Source organism: Pleurodeles waltl, chromosome 4_1 (assembly GCF_031143425.1).
Source record: "Pleurodeles waltl isolate 20211129_DDA chromosome 4_1, aPleWal1.hap1.20221129, whole genome shotgun sequence".
NCBI classification, from domain to species: domain Eukaryota; kingdom Metazoa; phylum Chordata; class Amphibia; order Caudata; family Salamandridae; genus Pleurodeles; species Pleurodeles waltl.
In genome coordinates, this window is record NC_090442.1 from 917,042,208 (window position 1) to 917,065,527 (window position 23,320).

At 43.3% G+C, this 23,320-nt stretch overlaps 2 protein-coding genes across 2 annotated transcripts in view; one reads left to right on the forward strand and one right to left on the reverse strand.

The window, feature by feature from the left end:
* LRRC17 (leucine rich repeat containing 17) overlaps positions 1 to 12,451 on the forward strand; it is a 182,763-nt gene extending 170,312 nt beyond the window's left edge. The window contains exon 4 of the mRNA XM_069229684.1: positions 11,058 to 12,451. Within this exon, the coding sequence (XP_069085785.1) occupies positions 11,058 to 11,455 (398 nt within the window). The 3' untranslated portion in view covers positions 11,456 to 12,451. The remainder of the gene's footprint in view (positions 1 to 11,057) is intronic.
* The window catches only part of FBXL13 (F-box and leucine rich repeat protein 13), a 1,108,093-nt gene that overhangs the window by 781,811 nt on the left and 302,962 nt on the right, over positions 1 to 23,320 (reverse strand). The gene's annotated exons all lie outside the window — the stretch shown is intronic.

Sequence of the window (23,320 nt, forward strand, 5' to 3'; positions counted from 1 at the left end):
ACGAGGAACAGGATATGGAGGAGAGAGCTAATCATGTCCGCAGCTTGATTTCGCTGCAAGCTTCAAAGGAGCAATTTCCTCCATGCCTTCTGGAGTTGCACTGGCACCCTTTTGGATGGGAGTTTTTGACTGTCTGGAAGGGGGATCTGGGGCAGGAACTGCCAAGAACCCCACAGTGCACCTTGCTCCACATCTCCAATGACGTAGATGGGAACAGATATATTCGGGCCCTGCTGGGCTAGGCCAGGTCATAGCCAAGCAAACCTTTGCAAAAGCTTGGAAAGATGCTGTTGTTTCCTCTTTGGAGCGGTGGAAGGAGGGACTGGACCTCTGCCTAGGGTTGGAATGCCCTATTTACAGTGGTTTATATGAGCCAGTACCCTCAATACCAAGTACATGCACTTTTTTGAGAATGAGAGTACCTGCACTTCTCAAGATAAACATAATACTTTTAGATGGAGAGTACCGGCACTTCTGAGAAGCAAACAGTTACACTGACATAGATTACTTGCACTTCTATTTTACCATTTTAAGCACTGCCTATTCACATAGTGCGGGTTGGCCTCAGAAGTACTATAAAATCTGGGAGAAATGGCGGCTTATCGCAAGGCACATTTAGAGCCATGCTCCAGACAGAGGAAGCTGCTCAAGGCTGAAATCAGAGCTTTCACCGCATGATTATACCTCATGGGAAACGGGGAAGGGTGGGTTGGGAGACATGGGCAATGTGGGATATTTTACAATGTGTACCAAATGTGCTGTGGTGCTATCAGTGGGTGTTTTGTTGTTGCTTTTGGCTAGGCCATTCATATTGGCAGAATAATATATTGTTATTGCTAGTCACAGGCCAAGACTTGTTGACTTCCATACTCCGAATCTGCATGTCATTACTGCTGTTGGCAGACAGATTTTGATGCATGTTTTATTTGTTCAAAAACCAAATAAAAAGTCATGGAAAAAAGAACTACCACTAACATTTCAGGAACATCACATTTGGTTCCAGGGCACCCTTCCACATGCATTAGAACATTCTCGCATGGGTCCTCTCATTAATGATTGGGCAACCTGGCCGGTCCTAGCCAGTTATACACCATATACAGTTATAGAAGGATTGACTGCTAATGAAGTCTCTTCTTTATACAATAACCTTGTAAGATTATATAGACGTTTGACTCAATTTGTTATGCAAACAATAACAGCTGTCCCAGCCAGGGCTTTCTAAACTGTCCAGCCATAGTTAGCTGTGCCTGCAATTATTCATGTTACTATTAATACAATAATGCATAAAGTTCCCACGAAACGTGAAGATATTTCATTCTGGATTGCTCAAAAAAACAAATCAGCTTGAAGTACTGTTTCCCCATAAGGGACCCCAAGATAAACACAGGATTCTTACTATGAGCTTTCCACTTGGTATAGTTCCCCCTGTTGAAGATTGTGCTGTTATTGCTGCCTTATATACCATAACCCATGGTACACCGTCTATAGCTGTTATGCCAGAAGTGCTGAAATAAGTTTGAAAGTAATATGGGGCTGCCCCTGCCCTGGACTTGGGTTCAAATTAATTTACAATTTTGCTACAGTTTCCTCAATTATATTAAAGAATATGAAAGGGGGGCGAATAGTGCTGGCAGGACGCCAACGACTCACAAAGGTTCCTGTACAGGGCCAGTAACACTAGTTGACAAACATTATCGGAAACCCCAATACATCTACAGGACGAGATGATTTGTGAGCCGAGCCTACAAAGCAAATCTGACCAAGAAGGTTCCAAACTAATACCTCTAAAAAACACCGGGATACACAAATAAAAAATAAAGATAGAACAAAAAACACGGCGTGGATCCCCGCAACTGGAGCACCCTGAAAAACATTCTATAACTTGCATAACCGCAATACATTAAAACAGCCTGATAGGTATCAGTATACTGATACACATCCTTCCCATTCCTTTCAGGACTCACCAGACAAATGCCGGGAAAAGAAAGGGATGGTCCGAGGGCCAGCATGAAGAATATATAAAACTGAAAAAGGACTCACAACACTCATCTGATAGCCTCATGAAAAAGGAAGAGAAGCTTCCACAACAAAAATCCCAATTGCAAAGGTAGTTGGCAGGTATTTCTGTTAAATATGCCACGCATACTGAAAACACTCCTTCGGAACAAGACGCGAGCATTAGGACTGCTAGGCAGTGCAACAGAGGTTCCGATAGCTTGCTGGAATCTCCAGAAGTTCTAGTTTCGAGAGAATCTAGTACATTTTTTACGAGTTGAAACACCAGATCAGCGGGTGAGCCCTCTCAGCAGATTACATGAATTGAACATTCAAATTGAGGGCGACATTATGTGCATTGTTAAAGTGATCTGGAAAAAATTAACATACAGTTATGACATTCTCTTGGCTAAAGCAGATTTGCCGCCTGAGTTTGTTAGGAAAGTCCCACAAGGAGAAAATGTTATTCTACAGTCCTTCTCAGTTCTTGTTTCCTAAACAGTTAAATTAGCAAATCACAAAGACTGAGCTCTTGCACAAGTCCCCAGCATTATACCACAATCGTGTAGGTTGGGATGATGGTTCCCCCTGCCAAATAATACCCTTATGCTCAAGTCGACAAGTACAAACACGATACCCTATTAAACATGAATCAAAAGCTCCTGTAAGGGAAATTCTATCACAACTTGAACACCAGGGTGTAACACAACCAATTGTCTCTCCAATGAACAATCCTCTTTTTGCAGTCATGAAACCTACTCACTCCTAGCGCATAGTTTTCGACTACAAAGATTTAAACAGTCACACACGCACTTTTGCAAATCAAAGCCCACACAGTAAGGCTATAATGAACAACACAGTCCATAAAAAATATGAAACAACATTGGATATTTCAAGTGTTTTTTTCTGTCAAAATATGGTGCCTGAGAGCAGCGACTTAATGGTGTCCCCACCCTAGGCTCACATTGGCAGTTTTCTTGACTCCCTCAGGTGTATAGGAAAAGTCCTGGACTGTTTGCTGCTTAAATAACATCAATTTGACATGATATTGACTCAGAAGCATTGTTGATGGCATGTACTTGATGGACGATGACAAACAGACACTTAGCATAAGTAGACTGCATAATGTTGGGATTTGCCAAATACAGCTATAAATTCAGTTTTCAAAAATCAAAAATTGCTTTTCTCTGTGTCCTGTTTCTAGGATACAAATTGTCCAATGAAGGCAAAAACCTTGCCCCACACTTCTTAGAAGTGTGCTCTTGTACGACCACCAAGCTCCATAAAGAAACTACAGTCACTATTGGGCTTCTTGAATTTTGGTAGAACATACATAACAGACTATGCACAACGGATTAAACAGGATTATGACTTACTTTGGCCAGATTTGTCTAGTACACATTGGACATATAAACACACATACTTAGATCATTACAGATTGACATACTAGCATCTAGACACTTACACACTTTTTTCAACAGATTTGCCGATACATGTCATTGCAGGTTCCACTGGCTACACTTATGTTACCTTCAATGAAGGTGATACTGTGCCTATTACATTTAAATCACATATATGTTCAAATGCTGAAATGCACTTTGCATACAATGAAAAAATAGTGACTGCAGTTCAGACAGTTGTCATAAAGGAAAGGGGAAACACATTATTGCTCTAAGCCCCGTCCCAGCCCTGGATTTTATTAACAAGATGAGTGTTCCAATTGCAAAATCCTTACATCCAAGATAGATATAGTGGGCATCTTAGATTATGTCATTGATCCAGCTTTGCAAACTCAAGAATTTCTTCAATCTGAACAAGAATACCTTGTGCCAGGGGAGGTTTTGCCTCTTGAACATTATGATTATGTAATCTATACTGATGGTTCAGTGCAACCTGCAATAGGTGCCAAACAGCAGGCTGTTTGTGCAGCAGATTGTAGTATCCTGAAAAATGCTGAATTTCAGCCGATCAGAACATTCATGCAGTCCCTAGGGAACTACACAGCCCAGCTGGCTGAATTAAAAGCACTGATTCTGTCACTAGAGAATATAGATCCTGAGTTCCACACAGTGATACTGTGCGATTCGTATTACTGTGTCCAGTCTTGTAATGAAAACCTGCATTACTGGCATTTGAATGGATTCAGAGACTCCAAGGGGAATACTGTCAAGCATAAATTGCTTTGGGGAAAGGTTGCACATCTCAAAGATTGTTTGCCAATGTCATTCATACATTGAGCCATCAATGTGTTGGAATACACGTTGCAGGGAATTAATTGATTGAGGAAGCTGCAAAAGCTTAGGTTCAGACTGCTGCAGTAGCTGTGATTACTCGTTCTCGTATGAGGGTAAATGCTTAAATCATGGCTGCAGTCACTGCTTCACGCAGTGGCACACCTTTACGTAAAAAAGTCCCACAAAATACTCCTATATGTTGACAGCCCAAAACATTTTCTTTGCCTGCATTCTTGAGGTGGGTGATCGGATGATACCTACCCAGGACTGCAGCCTAGAGCTAATCATAGCTGCACATGAGGGTTTGGTGTCTGCATTTGCTGGTGTGGCGGTAACAGTTTCTTTTGTACAGGCCATGCCACCAGTGGCGTTTCTGAACTAACTGACAAAACAGTATGTCCACCACTGCACACCTACAACAGACACCCCTCTTAGTTTCAAATCTTTCAAAACGTTTGTGAACAGCCATGGGGCACTTGTGAGGTTGAAGGGGGAGAACGACAAACTGAAAATGCTCTTGGCCTACATTGAAATGGAGGTAATGTCTGAGACAGCAGGATTGGTATATGAAATACAGGTCCAAAGCTACCATCAACCGCCCTGATCCAGGGCAAATGGAACTTGGGCCAGTGTGAGCATTTGAAATTTGTCCTTCCATAGGAAGGCATCTAAGACACACTGAAGCCCTCCATCCTTTCTTAGCAGAAGAAAATAGCGAGATTAGCAACGCACCTCTATTTCTGAGTCTGGAACCCTCTTGATGCCTCCTTTTGAAAGCAAAGCTAGCACCTCTTGCATTAGAATGGACAGGTGCTCCTCTGAGAGCCATTCTAATATCGGAGGATGGTGTGGCAGGGCAGAAAGATACAGTGGGGCATAGCCGTGCTGAACAATTTGGAGGATCCATCTGTCAGATGTGATGGATTGCCACCCTAGAAGAAACTGCTGAATTCTGCTTTATAAACGTGGCTGTCACCAGAAATGGCAACCTAGAGCAGCTTGGAGGTTGTTATTGTATGAGAGGGGGACAGGGAGGGTTGATGCCCATTGTGACTTGCAAATTGCCAGCCACATCCATGTCCCCAGCAATTAAATGCCTGGGGTGACTGCAGTGGGGGCTGGAAAGACTAGCATTGACTATACACCAGCTCCCAGAAGTAGTCTTGGAATTTTCAGTACTGGTGAGGAAACTGTTTGGAAGGTACCAAAAGACAGTGTGCCATGACCCTACTCTCCTGAAAGCGTTATGTAGCAGAATCCGAATTTTTACTGAATAGGCATGAGCTTTATAGAAGCATGTCTATAAGGGAGGCCTGTATGTCTCTTGGGAAACAAATGTGGATTGCATCCATGCGCAGAAATGGAGCACAGCTCTGGTGCCAACCAGTCACCTCAGACAATCAGTAGCATGAAGGACAGCACAAATCACCAATTTTGCAACATCTGGCTGTATTGAATGGTCTAAGCCAAGGAGGCCCTAATTTCCTCTAGCACTACCAGCAACACCTTGCTGGCCATGTCCAAGAATGGTGCATATTCCACCCCAATAAACCAACAACATTGACTGACATCAGCGGGGGCTATTCTATGAAAACATTTGTTTTTCAAATGCATCATTCTTCTTCAACTCCCTGTCCACAGGATCGTTGCGAATGAACTGGGGTTCATCTTGCTGGTGGAAGCCTACACGACTAAACTCTCTGGAGTAGGATGCTGTGTTAGGAAATCATGGCCATAAGGAGCTGGTCTGTGGGCTATGAAGTCTGGACACCTGCCTATTCGCCAGCAGGCTTAGACCAATTTCCCATTAAGATGTTGCTGGAGGCTTGATTAAACAGAAGCAGGGGCTAATATGAGGCTGGCCCAGGTTGCACAACCTCTGTGAAAGACATTTGTCTTGACTTCAAAGGAAGGAAGTTGTTAGTTCCAGGCTCAAACCACTCATTGAATTGTCACAACAAAGGAGGGAGCCAAGAGGCAAATTCAGCTCTGCATCAGGTGAAGTATCTGGTCAATTGGCCTTCTCTAAGTCCACATAAAGGCTGTTATCATCTTAGTGGGGGTAGAACATCTCCATCCTGTCATCGTCATCTCTGAGTGGTGACAAGTTCTGGTCAGAAACTGAGCCAAAAAGACAATGGAGCCGCTGAGGTAGTGGAAACGTAGGATCAGACATGAGTATTGTGAGGATTGGATGCACTGCAGCATATGTGGAGCATGACCTCAGTCAGGGTTGAGCATATGCCGGTTTGAGGTTGAACTAGAGATGGGTCCAAGGGGTTCAGACACAGCTGAAGATGGATTCATCAATGGTAACCTGACTAAAGGCTCCTGCCAACCTTGGTGCCTCAAGGCACTCCAGAAGGAGCTGGAAGAGTGCCAAAGATACATAGTATGGCAGCTTTAAAGACCTTGACCTGCTGCAGCCTGTGGAACTCGGGTATATCAAGATCAGCTGCAGAACTGGCTACTCAATTGGAGATCAGGAGCTAGATCGATTGCACATTTCTGCCCATGCAACTTCTCTTTTGATAGAGAGGGCGGCATGGGGTCGAGTCTGGCTCTGCCATCTTATATTTTCAGTTGGACTTCAACTAACAAAAGGACATCAACTGCAAAGAAGACTTCTTGCAGGAGCGTCCTCGGGAGGGGCAATGGGTTCTGGCCCTAGACTTGAAGCAAAGATGAGACTTGCGTGAGGCCTGTTACTTATTCCGGTGTCCATGGTCCTGGATTGCCTTTTGGTGCATAAGGGCACACTCATTGCATGACTTTGAAGTCATGCGCCGAGTCCAACGGAAACACATCATGTGGGTCCATGGCTGACATCTGTTTTCTGCAATTCCAACATGGTCTGAAGCCTATAGATTTAGAAGGGGACAACGTTCCATTTCACAATAGATTTAGCTTTTGAAAGTCATTGGTAGACCGACGAAAGTGAGAGTAGAGCTCCAGATCTGTGTTCAAAGGGATGTAAAGAAAGAACTGACATTGATGCCCAAGGGTGACAGTTATATGCGGCTCCACTATGTTACTTACGTGGTGGAATAAAGCCTAAGCAGAGTGGTCGGGTGTCACCTAGCGGCAAAGGACCACTGCTATTAAAAGTTTTTGGGTCAGGCTGGCACCTGGGAAACATTTACAGCAGAAAGAAACAGGATCTTCCTAAGTAACTTAAAAGAATGTACCCAGTTCTAGCTCAAAGGGCGCATCACACACTAATAAGACATAGGGCCTGATTCAGACCCTGGCGGCCGGTGACCGCCAGGGTCACCGGCCACGGGAGCACCGCCGACAGACCGGCGGTGCTCCAAAGGGCATTCTGACCGCGGCGGTTCTGCCGCGGCCAGAAAGGGTAAACCGGCGGTCTCCCGCCGGTTTACCGCTGCCCTTGGAATCCCCCATGGCGGCGCAGCTTGCTGCGCCGCCATGGGGGATTCTGACACCCCCTACCGCCATCCTGTTCCTGGCGGTTCGCCCGCCAGAAACAGGATGGCGGCAGGGGGTGCCGCGGGGCCCCCGTAAGAGGGCCCCACTGTGTATTTCAGTGTCTGCCTAGCAGACACTGAAATACGCGACGGGTGCGAACTGCACCCGTCGCACATGCCCACTCCGCCGGCTCCATTCGGAGCCGGCTTCCTCGTGGGGAGGGGTTTCCCGCTGGGCTGGCGGGCGGCCTTCTGGCGGTCGCCCGCCAGCCCATCGGGAAAGCCAGAATGGCCTCCGCGGTCTTTCGACCGCGGAGCGGCCATATGGCGGTTCCCTCCAGGCGGGCGGCGACCGCCGCCCGCTGGGGTCAAAATGACCCCCATAGTCTGTTGTTTGAGACACTCCATTCTCACTATTAGACACCTTTTTATTGTATTTTTTTTGTTTAAATTGTAGGAACTGGCAAATACCAATTTTGCCAATAATGTCTGGGGTAGCTCCTGCCCAGTGTCATGGGAGTGCTGTAGTACCAAAATAACCTTCGCCCCAATAAAATAACATCAGCCCAAATCCCTCCCCTAAGCCGCCCTGCACCCTTTCCCCTGTGTGAGCAGCCATGCACCAAGGAGTGAACATACCTTGTGCACAGGCTTCAGTCAGGCCCTGCCCCATCCGCCCTAAGCCTGACCGTGTAATTCAGGAATTTCTCCAGCCCACTTTAGGATGGCCAACCCCTGCTGCACATGACTTTTGACCGAATGGAGGTTGGCCCAGGGCAATCTGTAAGGGATACCAAGTCTTGGCTGCCCATGGCATTTTTTTATTATTATTTTCAGTACTGGGGTACCACATGGGAGTAGGCTCTGGGATGAGCAGTACTGCTGACTTTATTTTAATTACTTGTGGGGCTGTGGGTGAGGGTGTGTTCATCCTGCCCTTTCATGTGACATTTTTTCTTGAAATTCAGAACTTAGGGACCGAGTCCAAGAATGGCAGTTGCAACATTCTGATCAATGTTGAGGCCAATGAAATCATGTTGAGTAGAGAAAAGTTCCCTTGGCCAATCACAAACGGACATTTTTGGAATTCTTTGGCACTTCAGAACTCCCATGGCACCAACAATCCAGATATACCTAACTTTTTCTGAGGGTTAACCCCCTCATGCCCAACCAGAGCCCCTCTGTAAACACTAATTTCTAGAAAACAGCTGAACGGATTTACACCAAATCACAACAAAGCCTGCTTTCTGAGTAAAGTTCTAACTTTTTGCCAAGTTTTGTTAAATTCTGTTAAGCTATTTTTCTTTACTGTATTGGAGAGCAAAGTTTCCTAGGGGAATTAACATGGGAAGTTGCACTTTTAAGACCGACCCCCCTATTTTTCATGGCCCCTGCTTGACAAATCAATGCAAAACTATGCAGGAAAGAGCAAGGATGGATGAATTTTTTTTGCAGATTCATCAAACGTCACCAAAGGTATTAAGAAAAATTGCTATCCCCAGGGAAACTCTGATCTTATTAAAACTAGACAGAGCGTCACAAAGGACCTCTTTAGGTCTATCTGGTGTATTATTAAATTACATGTAGGCATCCATAATCTTATAAAGATAGATCTCTGCTCTTTTGACAGTATTTTGCATTATGTATCTGTCCCACCTTGAGCATTTATACCTGTCCAAGTTTGGTCATCCTTTGATCTTTACATCTACCTTGGTATGGTCAGAGACAGTGATGATACCAGTCTCCTCTTCCCTAATCCCCTGCACAATATGACAGGACAATAGGCTCATGTCTATTCTGAAGTATGTGTGGCACACTACTGAATAAAAGAAGAAGTCCTTCTCCTCTTGGTGCTTTGCTATCTATTTGGTTACCAGGCCCAACTCCTTAGCCAGGTCCTTCATGTCGCCCGAAATATCCCTTGATGACCCCCTCATCATGGTCGATCTATCAGCTGTTGCATCCATCAACAGATAAAAGTCTCTGGCTCGTATTATAACATTATATAGATGAGGGACCTTGAGAACAAGATGGCCACCCCACTAGTTATACCCTGTGCTGTTCATATTCTCACAGCCTGCTAGACTCCTGCTCCGGCCATCAGACTCTTCCCTCTTCAACAATATTACCAGAGATAGCTCTCAGCAGGATTTTTTTGTGGCTGCTCTGTAGTTTCTGTTGAAGACAACATTTTATAGTTTTGTGCTTCTAGGCTACTTTTCTCCATTCCAGCGTGAACAGTTTGGGGAAAGAAACTTTAACTTGATGCATACTGAATGAGTCTCTCACTATGAAAAATATAGCTTGACAGCATGTTACTCCTGTAGATTCGTTCTTCTTACATCGCAAAACAGCCCACTAGATTTAGTCTTGGGATTTTTCAGAATTACAGACTTGTAGTGTCTGCATTACAGCTGTGTGTAATCTACCCAAATATTGGCTATGCTGCAGGCAAAAAACAGTGCCAATTCATTTCACAATTGGCAGTGCTCATATCCTGATGAAGGTTCCCGTAAACTGTAAAAGAGAGCCAGGGTGCATCATAGACAACTATGCAGCAATGTGATAATCTTTATAAACCCATGGGGTCCTGGGCTTTTTTTTTAATGATTAATGATAGTCAATAGAGCTAGTAGATAGAACCAGTGCTTTAAATGGGCCGGTACTGTCCGGTACTGAGTACCGGCACTTTTTTATTTTGAGAGAGAGAGTACCGGCACATCTCAAGAAAAACGTAATACTTTGAATTGGAGAGTACCGGCACTTCTCAGAAACAAGCAGGTACTCTGGCACAGAGTACCTGCACTTTATTTTTTCCATTTCAAGCACTGGATAGAACCGCGTATTACACTCATTTTGTACTAATAGACTTAATGTAATCAAAACTATTATTAGTCTATGAATTAGATCACTAGCTTATAATTTATACCACATCGCTTGGTTGTTTGTGATGACACTAATAAAACAGAGGGACTACGCTCCATTCTTCATTTCATGCCCATACTTGCTGGTATCCCTGGATCCAGTGTTAGGCAGCACAAAGTATAAGGGGTAGGCATCCTGCCTCTTTCACAAATTCATCCTTAAAACCCCAACTCGCTGATGCCCTGCTGGGACACTTCGACAAAGGTGTTTGAAGAAACTGTATGTAAATACGTTTAGAGAAAGAAAAAAAACGAACATTCTTTGCAATGATGGCGTTAACATAGTGAGATTTTCACGGGCTACTGATTGTGTTTCTCCGGTACCAATAATCTCAGTATACTGTTCTTTACATGTGATCACTTTGATACATTGTAAACATGTAGATTGTCGCCTAGCTCAAAGTAATATGTTTAACTGACTTAAATGCTTATTTTCAGCAACTACTACCACTGACCTTTCCATGCTTTTCTATCAGCTGCCTTTTCAGGTCTTGTCAATCTGCACGAGTTAGATCTATCAAACAACAACCTGTACAACTTTGAATATGGAGTGCTGGAAGATCTGTACTTTTTGAGACAGCTGTGGCTACGTGACAATCCCTGGAAGTGTGACTACCACATCCATTACTTGTTCTACTGGCTGAAGCACCACTACACCGTTAACTACAGTGGGCTGGAATGCAGAACGCCAGAGGAATACAAAGGATGGTATGTTGGAAAATACGTTCGCAGCTATTATGAGGAGTGCCCGAAGGATAGACTACAGGCCTATCCTGATCGGGACATCGATGAAGATGAATTTAAGTGGCACGAAGAACATCCAAAGCATATCCCGACTCAAAAGCATGGAGTCATACTAACTCTGTTAAGTTGAATCATTGGTTAGTACCTGGCTAAGCCACCTATTTAATTCTTAAAGAAAACTGTTTACATGTTCTTGATATTTCTCCAACATTGAACACCATTTCACAACTAACAGTACCATGAACTGCACAACAAGAAGTCAATGTGTCACTGTTAACTTCAAAATTATTCTGTTCCGAAGACAATCAAAAGCATGCAGCGACAGAAGGCAACGGACAATTCCTTATGCGATACCTTTCTAAATCAGAAGTTATTTGATCTTGAAGGAACCTCCACTATAAAGTTTCCATATGACTGCCATATGTAAACTCGAGCACATCAAAGGGTAAACATACACCTTTTCTTGAGAGACTTTTGTGAGTACCTGTGATTAATGTGATGTGGCAGTGGCAGTTTCCCTATTCTCTTGTGAACTTCTAGGGACCAGCTGTGCGTTTAGCATCTTCACAGATTAGACATCACAAATTAAAACAAAAGACATAAAAGCATTTGTCTACACAATGTGAATGCAGTGGTGTAGCAATTATGCCATTGGCCCTAAGGAAACCAAGAAAAATGGGTCCTCATTCCCCTGGTTTGGTATCGAAAAATAGCTAAAATTAATGGTACAGTGGACCTCTTTGGCACCTAAGTCCCGGTGCGCTGCACCTGCTGCACTGTTGATAGCTATTCCCTTGTATGAACGTGAAATTCAAATTTAGCAAGTGAGCTGTGTTTAATACAAGTGAAAATAATATGTAATGTAGATATTTAGCTTGCAACAAGCAGTAATTTGTACAATAGTAGTGGTCAATATAGTCTAGGAGAGCTGGTTCTACCCACATTTTGACGATTACAAGTGATAGGGTAAATTATCTCCATTTTTATTCACTGTGTGTAAGTTTATTTTATGGAGATATCCTGTAAATCTGGCATGGATCTGGTCCTCCTGGTCCCATGTGTTTCTTTAGTCATTAGATAATGTGCTGTATTGTCTCTGCAGAGTTCCATAAAGACTTTAAAAGCATACAGTCTGTGCACCACTTAGGATTTTACTGAACAATGTCCTAAAGATTGCAAAAGCGTGAAAACTCTGCTGTAACTACTTCAGTGACACTACCACAGTCGCATCCATTCTGAATTGCACATAAACATGTAAAAACATTCAGCAACTAAGCAGGTTCATGCTAACCATGAACAGAGTCCAACTGTTGTAGAGATGTGAGTCCTAACACGACAAGATAGGAGACTGACTGCCTGGACCACTTGTACATCTGCATAGCAGGAGAGATCCAGCGAATTAGACAAGATTTTCCACTCTATACTAGGCAATGTTCTGCAAGACTGAGATACCCCGACGTAATGGGATGCAACGTCTTCACAAAACTATTAAACAACCACATTGGCCTTTTTGTTAGGTCACAGAATTCCTGTTCAAAAAACACCCACGTGTACAGAAAGTCAAAGCAAATGTTTTTTTCTCAAACATGATATTTTTCAACACTGTGGGATATGTTAAGTCCCAACCTGTTACATTTATATACATTGCAAACACTGGATATTGACTGGTTCCTTACAATATATCTTAGAAGGGATGGGGTATAAGTATTATTGGCGCCGGATTCTGTAACACCCCAAAAACAAAGTTAGAGTTAGAAAAAAAGAGAGGCTAAATGTAACCCCCCACCCAATCACTCCCTCTCTTGCCCCAATTTGCCCTGGAAATGCTTAAACCCTGTTGCAAGCATGAGCCTCGTGTTTCATCCCAGAATCCGGTTTGCATCTTCCCACAGAGTCTTCCTAGTCAGCAGTGTAATTTCCTGTGTCATGCTTTCTATAATACAGGAGTTGTTTCATATGGATAATCTTAATCTTAAAATGTCATGTTCTATCACCGAATGTTTTGGGCAAAATGACTTCATGGGAATGACCAAACTACAGATTCTCAAGATTACCTTGTAAATACTTATAATCTTCTGAGTTGAATCCTCTGACTGGGTGATTGACTAATGAATTACCCAAATCTACTCTGACAAAAATCTGGAAGGGTCTCATGATTACCCAACTGCAAACCTCATTTAGCATATTAGTATTTTAGTATGGAAAGATTAGTAAATTATGTATATATTTACACAAGTACTCTATCGGCCCATATGTGAATAAATGTGCACCCATGTTCATACACTGATGCTTAATGCATGTATGCCTTGTGCCCATCAGAAGCAGGTTACTACAGACCTCCTCTTTGTAGGTTGTGGTAAAATTATATGGGTATACTTGGTAAGATCAACCATGGCCCTCATTCTAGGTGGCCCATGAATACTGATGTGGTATTCCAGCATCTACAATTACAGATACTATAGTTATCAGTAACTCCAGGTACAGAGTTATCTTAGTATTCTGGGTTGTACGCTCACTGCCCCCTGACCAATGGGGTATTACCTCTGAAATCAGTGCTTACACACCCAATTTCTGCTGTAATTTCTCTCATTTGTCCCCTTTCCCGCTGGACATTTTGCCAGGTTTTTACTAGTGAAATATCTGGGTAAGGGGAGGTTATCAGGAAAGCGGTTTTACTGCTGATCATGTACTCCTCATTCGGTCAGCACCTCCGGTTACCAGCCAAGTTGTGATTATGTAGAGCCCAGACCCCCTCACCAGTCCCTCTCTGGTTATGCCAAGCAGCACCTCGGTGAACATGCAGGGGCTGGGTTCCGCAGCCCCTGCACTACATATGAAAGGGTAATCCATACATACATCCACACACTGCCCTGCCAGTGCACCTTCCTTTTCTGGAGTTTTGTAACTACCTGGTAAATCTACCCAGTGCTTTCAACCCTTCTGACCCATTGTCCTTAAAATGGTTTCCTGCCAGACTCTTGACTGGATCCAGACGTAATTTATAAAGGTTCCACAAGAGCATCACGAAGAGGAATTTCAGGCAAACTTGAAGCTAGCAAAACTTAAAAAGGGAGATTTATAACATCCACAGGGAACAAAGCCAATCTCCTGACAGGAGAATGGAAAACAATTTACCAGCAATGAAGAGCACAGTTGTATATCATCTGACTAGAAAGAGACATGGTAGCCTAAAACATGAAGTGCCCAAAATGTGCCACTGCTTACCTCACATTTCAAATGGTACATTTACATGCGTGCTATTAGGGACAGAGAAGTACCTTGTTTTGCCCTGGGTCATAGATATCGCAGTTCACTCAAGATGTCACGTTTTGCCTCAAATTAGGGTTGTGATTATCTATACTCGTGTGTGGTTGCAACATTCCAAGACGTCAATGCGTGGTGTAATAAAACCTACGCTCCACAGCACAAAGCACTGGAACTCGAGGTGTTATCTAATATCAGCAGGACTGGCTCAGCTGTGTGAGGTAGCCCTGTTTTTCATCGCAGCCGCCCACAGGCCATAGAGTAAATCTCCTTTGGCGCAGTAAACGCTTAATTTGAGCAGGAGGTTGCAGGCGGAGCCGTTCAGCGCTGATTTTTGGGACCATCACTTTTTTTCCCTCAGTAGACTTTCAGCCAATGCAAAAGAGGAAAACACACAAGGGGGAAAGAGGGAGGATGAGAACGATGGAAAAACGCGAGAAAGCAGGAGCCCGCCGGAGTGCAATAAGGGGCAAGGGAGTGTGTGGTGTTGGATTAAAGATTAATGAGGTGGGTTCAAGTCTGAGCAGCCGCGATGCTTGAAACACCGACATCAAGTAGCGCTCCCCCCCCGTCCCAAAAGCTTCTCTCGTTGACTCAGTGATGGCAACAGCATTGCTACTGAACGACTTCCTTTCAGAGAAAAGTCTCGTGTTTTGTTTTTTATTTACTGAGTGTCTCCTGGTTTGTACTAACATCTAAATGAAACCAGCTGCCATTTGCTTTAGTCTTTTATATTTCTGCTACCATGAGTAAATAATCCCATGTCCGGCGCTATCTGTATCCGGTACTCTAATTTACAACTTGCCAGAGAGACGGGGTCATTCTCTCCCCTGTTACGTCAACATTTCGGTCTCGTTTTCTCTATGTATAGATTTTTTAAATAAACCATGCTCCGCAGTGTAAGTGTGTTCTCCTAGAAAGCTGATATGTTTTCATAATTTGTAGAACGTCCTATGTACTAAGGAAAGTGAATGAGATGTTTCCAAAGTTTTCAGAAAACTTATCACTGTAATAATTTGGAATAGATATGTTAATGTCTGCAACACTGAGCAAGTTCGCTGTAGTCTTTCCAAAGCCAATGCCTGCTTTATCCCTGGATGGGCGGGAGTAGAACTGAAGGTGACATTACCGATCTATGCTGTCTACAAACTCTGCTGGGAGTCAAGTCAACGTGGGAGAGGAGGGCTGGTGCCAAGAAGAATGAGCAGAGACTGGGTGGGAGGTAAAATATGCATTACTTGACTCGCTTAATGCTAACAAAATTAGCTTTGTCACTGCTGCACGGCTGGTCTTTGAGGCGACTCTAGACAACTCTTTACAAGCCATTCAGTTCACAGGGGGTACAACTGAGCTGAGCGGAACCCATGCCTCCGCCTCAGGAAGACTGAACGTCACCCCCTTTAATACACAAGTTAAGGCTGGCGCCTTCCATCAAGTTCATCTATGAAGAAAGACTTCAAAACGATGAAATACAAAAAATTACCATAAAAGAATATCTACCAACAATAATTTCAACGTCTTAAAAATTCCCAAATCTAGCCAAACTCACTTCCACAGGAGTAGGAGGCTGGTGTTTAATGTTGGGGGGGATAAGTGCCTGTTGGTATTTTGTAGGTGAATATTTTTTCATGGTGTTTATGTTTACGGTGTGCTTTCAAGTCTAACTTTGTAATCCATATTTTCAAATGTTGTAGTTACCTCCAGATAGCGCCATTGTGTGAGAGTCTGCCTGCCTGGGCCCTGCAGGTGCACGGCTTTAGAGGATGGGTGGCAAGGCTGCAGGCCGCCTACGGTCACCATCTTGGGAGACACAGGGTCACTGAGCAATGCGCCTCCCTGGTGAACAAGTACGGGGGAGAGCGAGGCCGGTTGTACAGTCAGAATGGACAGTGAGATTGTCCCTTTAATGGAGCTTCCCGTATGGATACTGAACCCAGCACTGCAGCCGGGGGGCAGGTGCTGTTTTAAACCTTAGGTTGAATATTCTGACCTTGGCGCATGCTCTTGCGTATTCAGCGCAGTCCAGCCCTGGCAGTTAAGTGACTGGTCTGAGGGACTGTACTTGCAGAGCTTCCGCAAGGAGAGGACATCATGGCACCGATCCCTGTTACGTGACAAGAGAACTTCAGTAGCGGGTCAAAAGATATTACTGGCTGATTTAGCCCAGCCCCCAGCCTGACGACACCGACTACCTGGGGACCTAAAGAGGAAACTTTGACATCTTAATCACTATTTTCTATAGTTATTTTCATTTATATTTCCAACTGTTTAATAAACAAAATGAAGGGTTTTTATATCAATAGTATTGGTTTCCTTGCTTACAACTATAATACACTTTTGTTTCCATTGGTAACTTAATGGTCTATATTCAGTGGATTATATCATCAGAACTTCAATGACAAATAATATATTTTACTTTTTTCTTGAGTTTCATACAAGTCCAGACATCCAATAACATGAAAAACTATTAGTAAAATACTATATAATTCAGAACAGTAATATTTGCATATAAGGACAGCCAAAAAAAGAGCCATAAAAGAAAAGGAGAAGGAACTTGAGAATGGATGGCACTAAAGAAAAGGTCTAATAGAATATTATAATAGTCTACAAATAGCAACGTAATGAAACAAAATATTAAATTATTTCTTAATTCTGATTAGAGTCTACTGAAATGAACGTCTTTAAGGTAATTCAGCAACTTCGCCATTTGCAACTGAACAATCAGAAGATAAAGATGTTTTTGCTAAATATTCTGTCAGTGGTAACTATTGTTTGCTATTTTTTTTTATGTACATCGGGTTCGGAGAACAATTAGTTTTAATTTTATGCTCATAACATATACCATTCCACCATGCCCGATATGAAAGTTTAGTACAATATTTCCACCACAGTGAGATTTTTTGTAACACAATTGCAATAAATATATCTAATAATAATTTACCTTTCAAAGGGAGAGAATGAAAATCATCAACTTTACTGCCACGATTTTTTTTGCAAACATAGGGGAGCTTTAGTTTGGAATGTACTATTAATAATTTCCCAGACAAGTTTCCAAAATTGCTGAACTAAAGGACATTCAAACACCATGGGGGTTATTCCAACTTTGGAGGAGGTGTTAATCCGTCCCAAAAGTGACGGAACAGTGACGGATTTACCACCAGCTGTATTACGAGTCCATTATATCCTATGGAACTTCTAATACGGCTGGTGGTATATCCGTCACTTTACCGTCACTTTTGGGACGGATTAACACTCCTCCAAAGTTGGAATAACCCCCCATGTCTTTAAAAGTACTGAGATAGCATGAACATGACCAACAGAGACTAGTGATATACACAGAATGGCCTCAGGATTTCAAAGCAACTCCATATACTCGGAGCAACTTCATTTTACTGTGGCACACAGCACCAGCTCTTAGAAATTAGTAAAGCTCTGTACCTGAATCATAAAGCTCAAACAAGGAAACAATGGTGAAGAAATCAACCAGTTTCAATCCAGCAGGAACAGAACAGTGAGAAGGTCTTGAAAACAGCAACACGCACACTATTGGGAAATAGGGGACAAGAAATGACCCATAGGTGAGTGATTTCAGATGGTCAGAGGTTGCCTGTTGGAGAAACCAGCAGTCAAGTCTGAAAAAAAGACTCACACACAACACGTTATGATAAGAGAATAACAATCCTTCATAAGAAAACCTAAAAACAGAGAATAAAGATTAGATTTAAATGTATTGAACAAGACGAAACACAAGCCAGGTGGTTTGCAGAAGATGCAGTACTGCAGAGGGGGGATTCTAGGGTCTTACGTACACAAAGATAAAGCAAAGAGGAGAAAATATTTAGGAGCCTAGACACACTGGGACCTGGAATGCCACTGAAACTATTAACTGTAGTGCTGAGGACTCGGCAGACTGGAATACTTTGGGCAGCTGTGCACTAGAATACAAGAGACACTACGAACTGGACTAAGGACTCTATGGACTCTAATATTAGGGACACTGTGAATGGACTACTAATGACATTATATAATGCATTACTAAGAAATCTATGGCATGCACTGCTGAAGACAGAATTACTGTTACTAGCCAAGAACAACAAACATAAATAGTACAATCCTGGCTAAAAGGCGTAAATCTTGATGGCTTCAAACCCTAACTTTCACCAAATGCAGTCACTTGTATTAACCCTGCACACCAACCTCGTCCTCAAGAGACATGCCTGTCCCATCTTTAGTCCTTTGATGGCCTGCAGAAGGGCATGGTCTTCCTGAGCTGAGGCTACAGGATTCACCACTGAAACCCTATCAGATGTAGGGGGCTGTTAGAAGAACAGCAAAGCACTGCAAGCAAAACACGGTTCAAACGGATGTGTCAAAAACACGCTGAATGCACAAACAACTTTGCCTAAATATCTTTCTATGGAAAAATACAGCCTGGATGGTTTAACCTGGAGTGCCACAGGTGATAACAATCTTCCTCATCTGTGAGTCTTGAAAAATGAAACAAATGCTAGCACCAGAGACCGCTGGGCTTTGTAGTTCTCAGAATGTTATGAAGTACTTTCAGTGCTTTCAGAATCGATGGGAAGGACAATGCCCATTCACTACAGTGCATAGACCTTTTTTGAAGTGATTGTCAGAACATCTAGTGACAAAAGAACAGCTAAAGAATGACTGCAGTGATAAAATCTAAGTTCCATGTTAACCAACAGTTGACACCTTCTAGTGATCAACTGGCAGAGTTGTGACGTTCTCCTAGTACATACAGTAAAATGTCCATCTTCGTCCGGAAATGGACAAGCAATGGAATAAGTTTGTCTTAGTCTTATATAATTATCACGAACGGTTTTATGAAACCAGTGACACTAGCTAAACAGCTGAAAGTTTCTAAGCTGTTTGTTTCTGCTCGCATGCCCCTAGGTAATTACCATACATGTTTCACTGACAGGGGGCACCTTCCCGTAAACTCTTCCATTCTCTTGAATTCATATTATACTTCCTTTAACCTACCCAACAGTTGAACTATCACCTCACAGCAGCACTGTTTTTTTTTTTAGCAGGGCAATGGAGTATATTGTGTAGGCACAACTGTGAAACTTTGCAGTGGTGCAGAATCCTTTGGCCACTTGTCCTAATACTTAGAGAGCAACCCTGAAGGGACTGGAAAGGTCTACTGCTTGCTGGGTGCAGGGTGTGCATCTTGTAATGCTGGATATCAGCAGCTTTCAGCTCAGTCTACCATTGCATGCTGGTAGGCACATCCGCATGCAGATGATGTATACCAGCCAGAACATGTTCCTGCTGCAAGGAAAAAGAGGCAGAGAGGAAATAGACGCGCTCACAAATAACCAACGAGAAGCTCATCAATCAAAACCTAACTAGAAGGAATTCATTATCTCGCTCCATTTCAGCATCCTCCGAGCTTCAAAAAGTGGGGAGCAAACCAATAGCAAGACCCCAATTTACCCGATTTCACCAACTATACCAATGAAAGAGAATGCCGGTGTAAAATCAGTAAAATGCCCAGGAAAGAGGTCTCAAAATTATACTTGTAGTACAAATCAATTAGCTATGTATAAATAACAAGAGGACATGATGTCCGACTCACAGTATGCTGTATTCTCTTCAAATTTTAGTAGTCTGGCCAAAAATCTTTGAACATGTAGACTGTAACACAGTGTGAGGATGGTCTCCGCCTGACCAACCCTAGATTGATAATTTGCTAACATTCTTTTGTGAACATCTATTTGCCCTGGTGACAAAGTAGTTAACTTGTGCCAACATGCAGAAGAGGAGACAATGGCCTGTTGACGCAACAGCTGCTTTATGCGAGATCAATATAACTAAGGACCATGCCCAAGGACAGGAACCGTACCAACCTTTCTGTTGTTTTCGATGCATAACCTCTAACTCTGGGTGTAAGCCATCTCTCACCAAAGTACATTGTGAATACAAATAGATACACGCCATTAGCTGAATGAGCGCTTTGTGTATTTCAGCTTCACACTGTATACACTCTGCCAGAGCCCCGCGTGTTCATTTACAGGTTACACATAAACGAAATATTTCGCAGCAAATTAAAAATAGCAACAGAAGACAGACTTTTGGCACTAGGTCTAGTCCCTGATGCCAGCGTTATTTTGAGATAATCATCAGGCACTGGGTCCTAAGAGAACGGTATCATGCTTCAGCTATTTCAATCCTTTTTTCGGTTTTAAGAGATGCCCAAATAAAACAAGTACATGCCAACTCACCAAGAGGAACATTTTGAACAGAAAAACATTTTCGCAGCAGAATCTCTTAAAAACTCTGTCGGTGGTCGGCACCGAACGTAGCTTCTAAACATTTTTTGTGTGTGTATTTTACCGATCCTGTACTTCAGCACACTGTTCTCATTATCTTCAAGAAATAACATTATTTCTCTAATCTGTTCTTCTGTATCCAAAACCTTTCTCCTTTCTATGCACTAAACCTCAATCCTGAACTAGTGCTGTACCGATATATTTTAATCTAAACTGCCCTCCCAAAATGTTGTAACAATTAAGGTCTCATCTCATCAATCTTCCCACCAAAATGTAACATTCATGGAATATAGTACTACATTTTTATCTTAGTTCTCAACATTTCTTTACAAAGTTATATTTCTACATGGTCAACAACTTTCACTGTTGTTCCCTTAGCAACAAAGTGTGTTGAGGCACTGACTGCTGTGACATTGTTCATCTGTGTAGCCACCAATATCACAATATTAAAATGATATGGTTTCACTGGGCTAACCAGCCCCTAATAAAAGATCCTACCTATATATCTACAGCCTTGAGGAAGCCCCAGGCAATCCAGCCTTAAAGGCAAAACACATTTTAGCTGAGGCAGCTCTTTCATGACCACTTTCCATGATGTTGAAGAAGAACAAGTTACTTACCTTTGGTAACGCATTATCTGTTAGAGCCAATATCTAGCTGCAGATTCCTTACCTTTGAATTTCCCAGGCAACTTTTGCTTGAGCAATACCCCTGCATGCGCAGTCAAATGGCTCAGTTCAGCTCTGAGTGTCATCGTTGACGCCGGATGCGACATCGCGGTCACCTATATAGGCGCCACCCGGTGCGAGGATGTCAATTACTTTCTGCATGACTTTCCACGCCAGGAGCACATAGCCATGAAGCAAACTCACAATTGTGCGTCAAATCTAGGGCCCTGAAAAGTGATCACATTGACCCTTTCAAATAAGTCCGCAAAGCGGGGAGGCATACGTGGGCGTATGGAATCTGTAGCTATATTTAGTCTCAACCAGATAATGTGTTACCAAAGGTAAGTAACTTTTTCATATGATAGACTTCTAGCTTCAGATTCCTTACCTTTGAATAGATACCCAAGCCGTATCCTTCTGGCGGTGGGCTGTGGACAATTTTCCTAAACTAGAAAGTCCTGCAGGCCCAAACAGGCATAATGCCCGTCCCTGCGTACCCGACTGTCCAGGCAGTAGTGTTTGGCAAATGTGTGGAGGGACGCCCACATTGCTGCCTGAAAGATGTCCAGGACTGGGACTCCAGGAGCTAATGCAGTGGTTGAACCTTTTCCCCTGGTGGAATGAGCTTGTAAACCCTCAGGAGGCTGTTTTCTAGCCGGTGAGTAGCAGATTTTAATACAGAGAACAACTTAGCACGAAATGGATAGTTTCTGCACTTGCTGACCTTTCTTTGCTCCCACATATCCCACAAAGAGTTGGTCATCCACCTGGAATGCTTTTGTGCGGTCAAGGTAGAATGACAACGCTCTTTTTGGGTCCTACCAATGGAATCGCTCCTCTTCCTTAGAGATAGGAGGGGGAGCAAAAGGGTGAGCAGGGTGACAGTCTGTCCCAAATGTAATGGAGTTACCACCTTTGGGAGGAAAGAGGCACGGATGCGAAGCACCACTTTATCAGGAAACACTGAGATATGGAGGCTTGGATGACAAGGCCTGCCGCTCACTCACCCTCCGGGCAGATGTTATGGCCATGAGAAAGGCTGTTTTGATGGTGAGCAGCCTGAGGGGGCAGTTGTGAAGTGGCTCCAACAGAGCACACCTTAAGTATGTGAGAACCAGGTTCAGGTCCCACTGAAGCATAATGAAAAGAGAAGGGGGAAATAAATGAACAAGCCCTTTTAGAAACCTATTTACAATAGGGGACTTAAATAAAGAGAGTTGGTCAGGTAGCTGCAAAGTGGCTAAAGTGGACAGCCCTTACGAGTGCCTAAACTCTCTGTGCCCAGTTTGGAGCCACAAGGATTATTTCAGCCCAGTCATTCTTGATGTTCTTGAGAACTCATGGTAAAAGTGGTATGGGCAGAAAGGCATACAGCAGGCCTGAGTTCCACTCCTGATGAAACTCATGATGAAAAGCGTCGCTGAGCAATTGCTGCCTTGGAAACTCCAATGCGCATTACTGCTGATGTTGCGCGCTCTCGTCGAAGGAAAACAGATCTAACCAAGGCTCTTCCCCTGCTGAAAGAGACCTTGCACCACCTCCAAGTGGACACACCACTCGTGATCCATTAGGCATCAACGGGTGAGTTAATCCACCCGGTGTTCAGAGAACCTGCCAGGTGTTGAACCACTAGGGTTTTGCCTTGATTTTCCAGCCATGTCCAAAGACGCAGGGCCTCTTGACTAAGGGTCTATGACCCCACCCTGCCTTGCTTGTTGCAGTACCACATGGCAGTGGTGTTGGTCGTGAATACCTGAACTTACT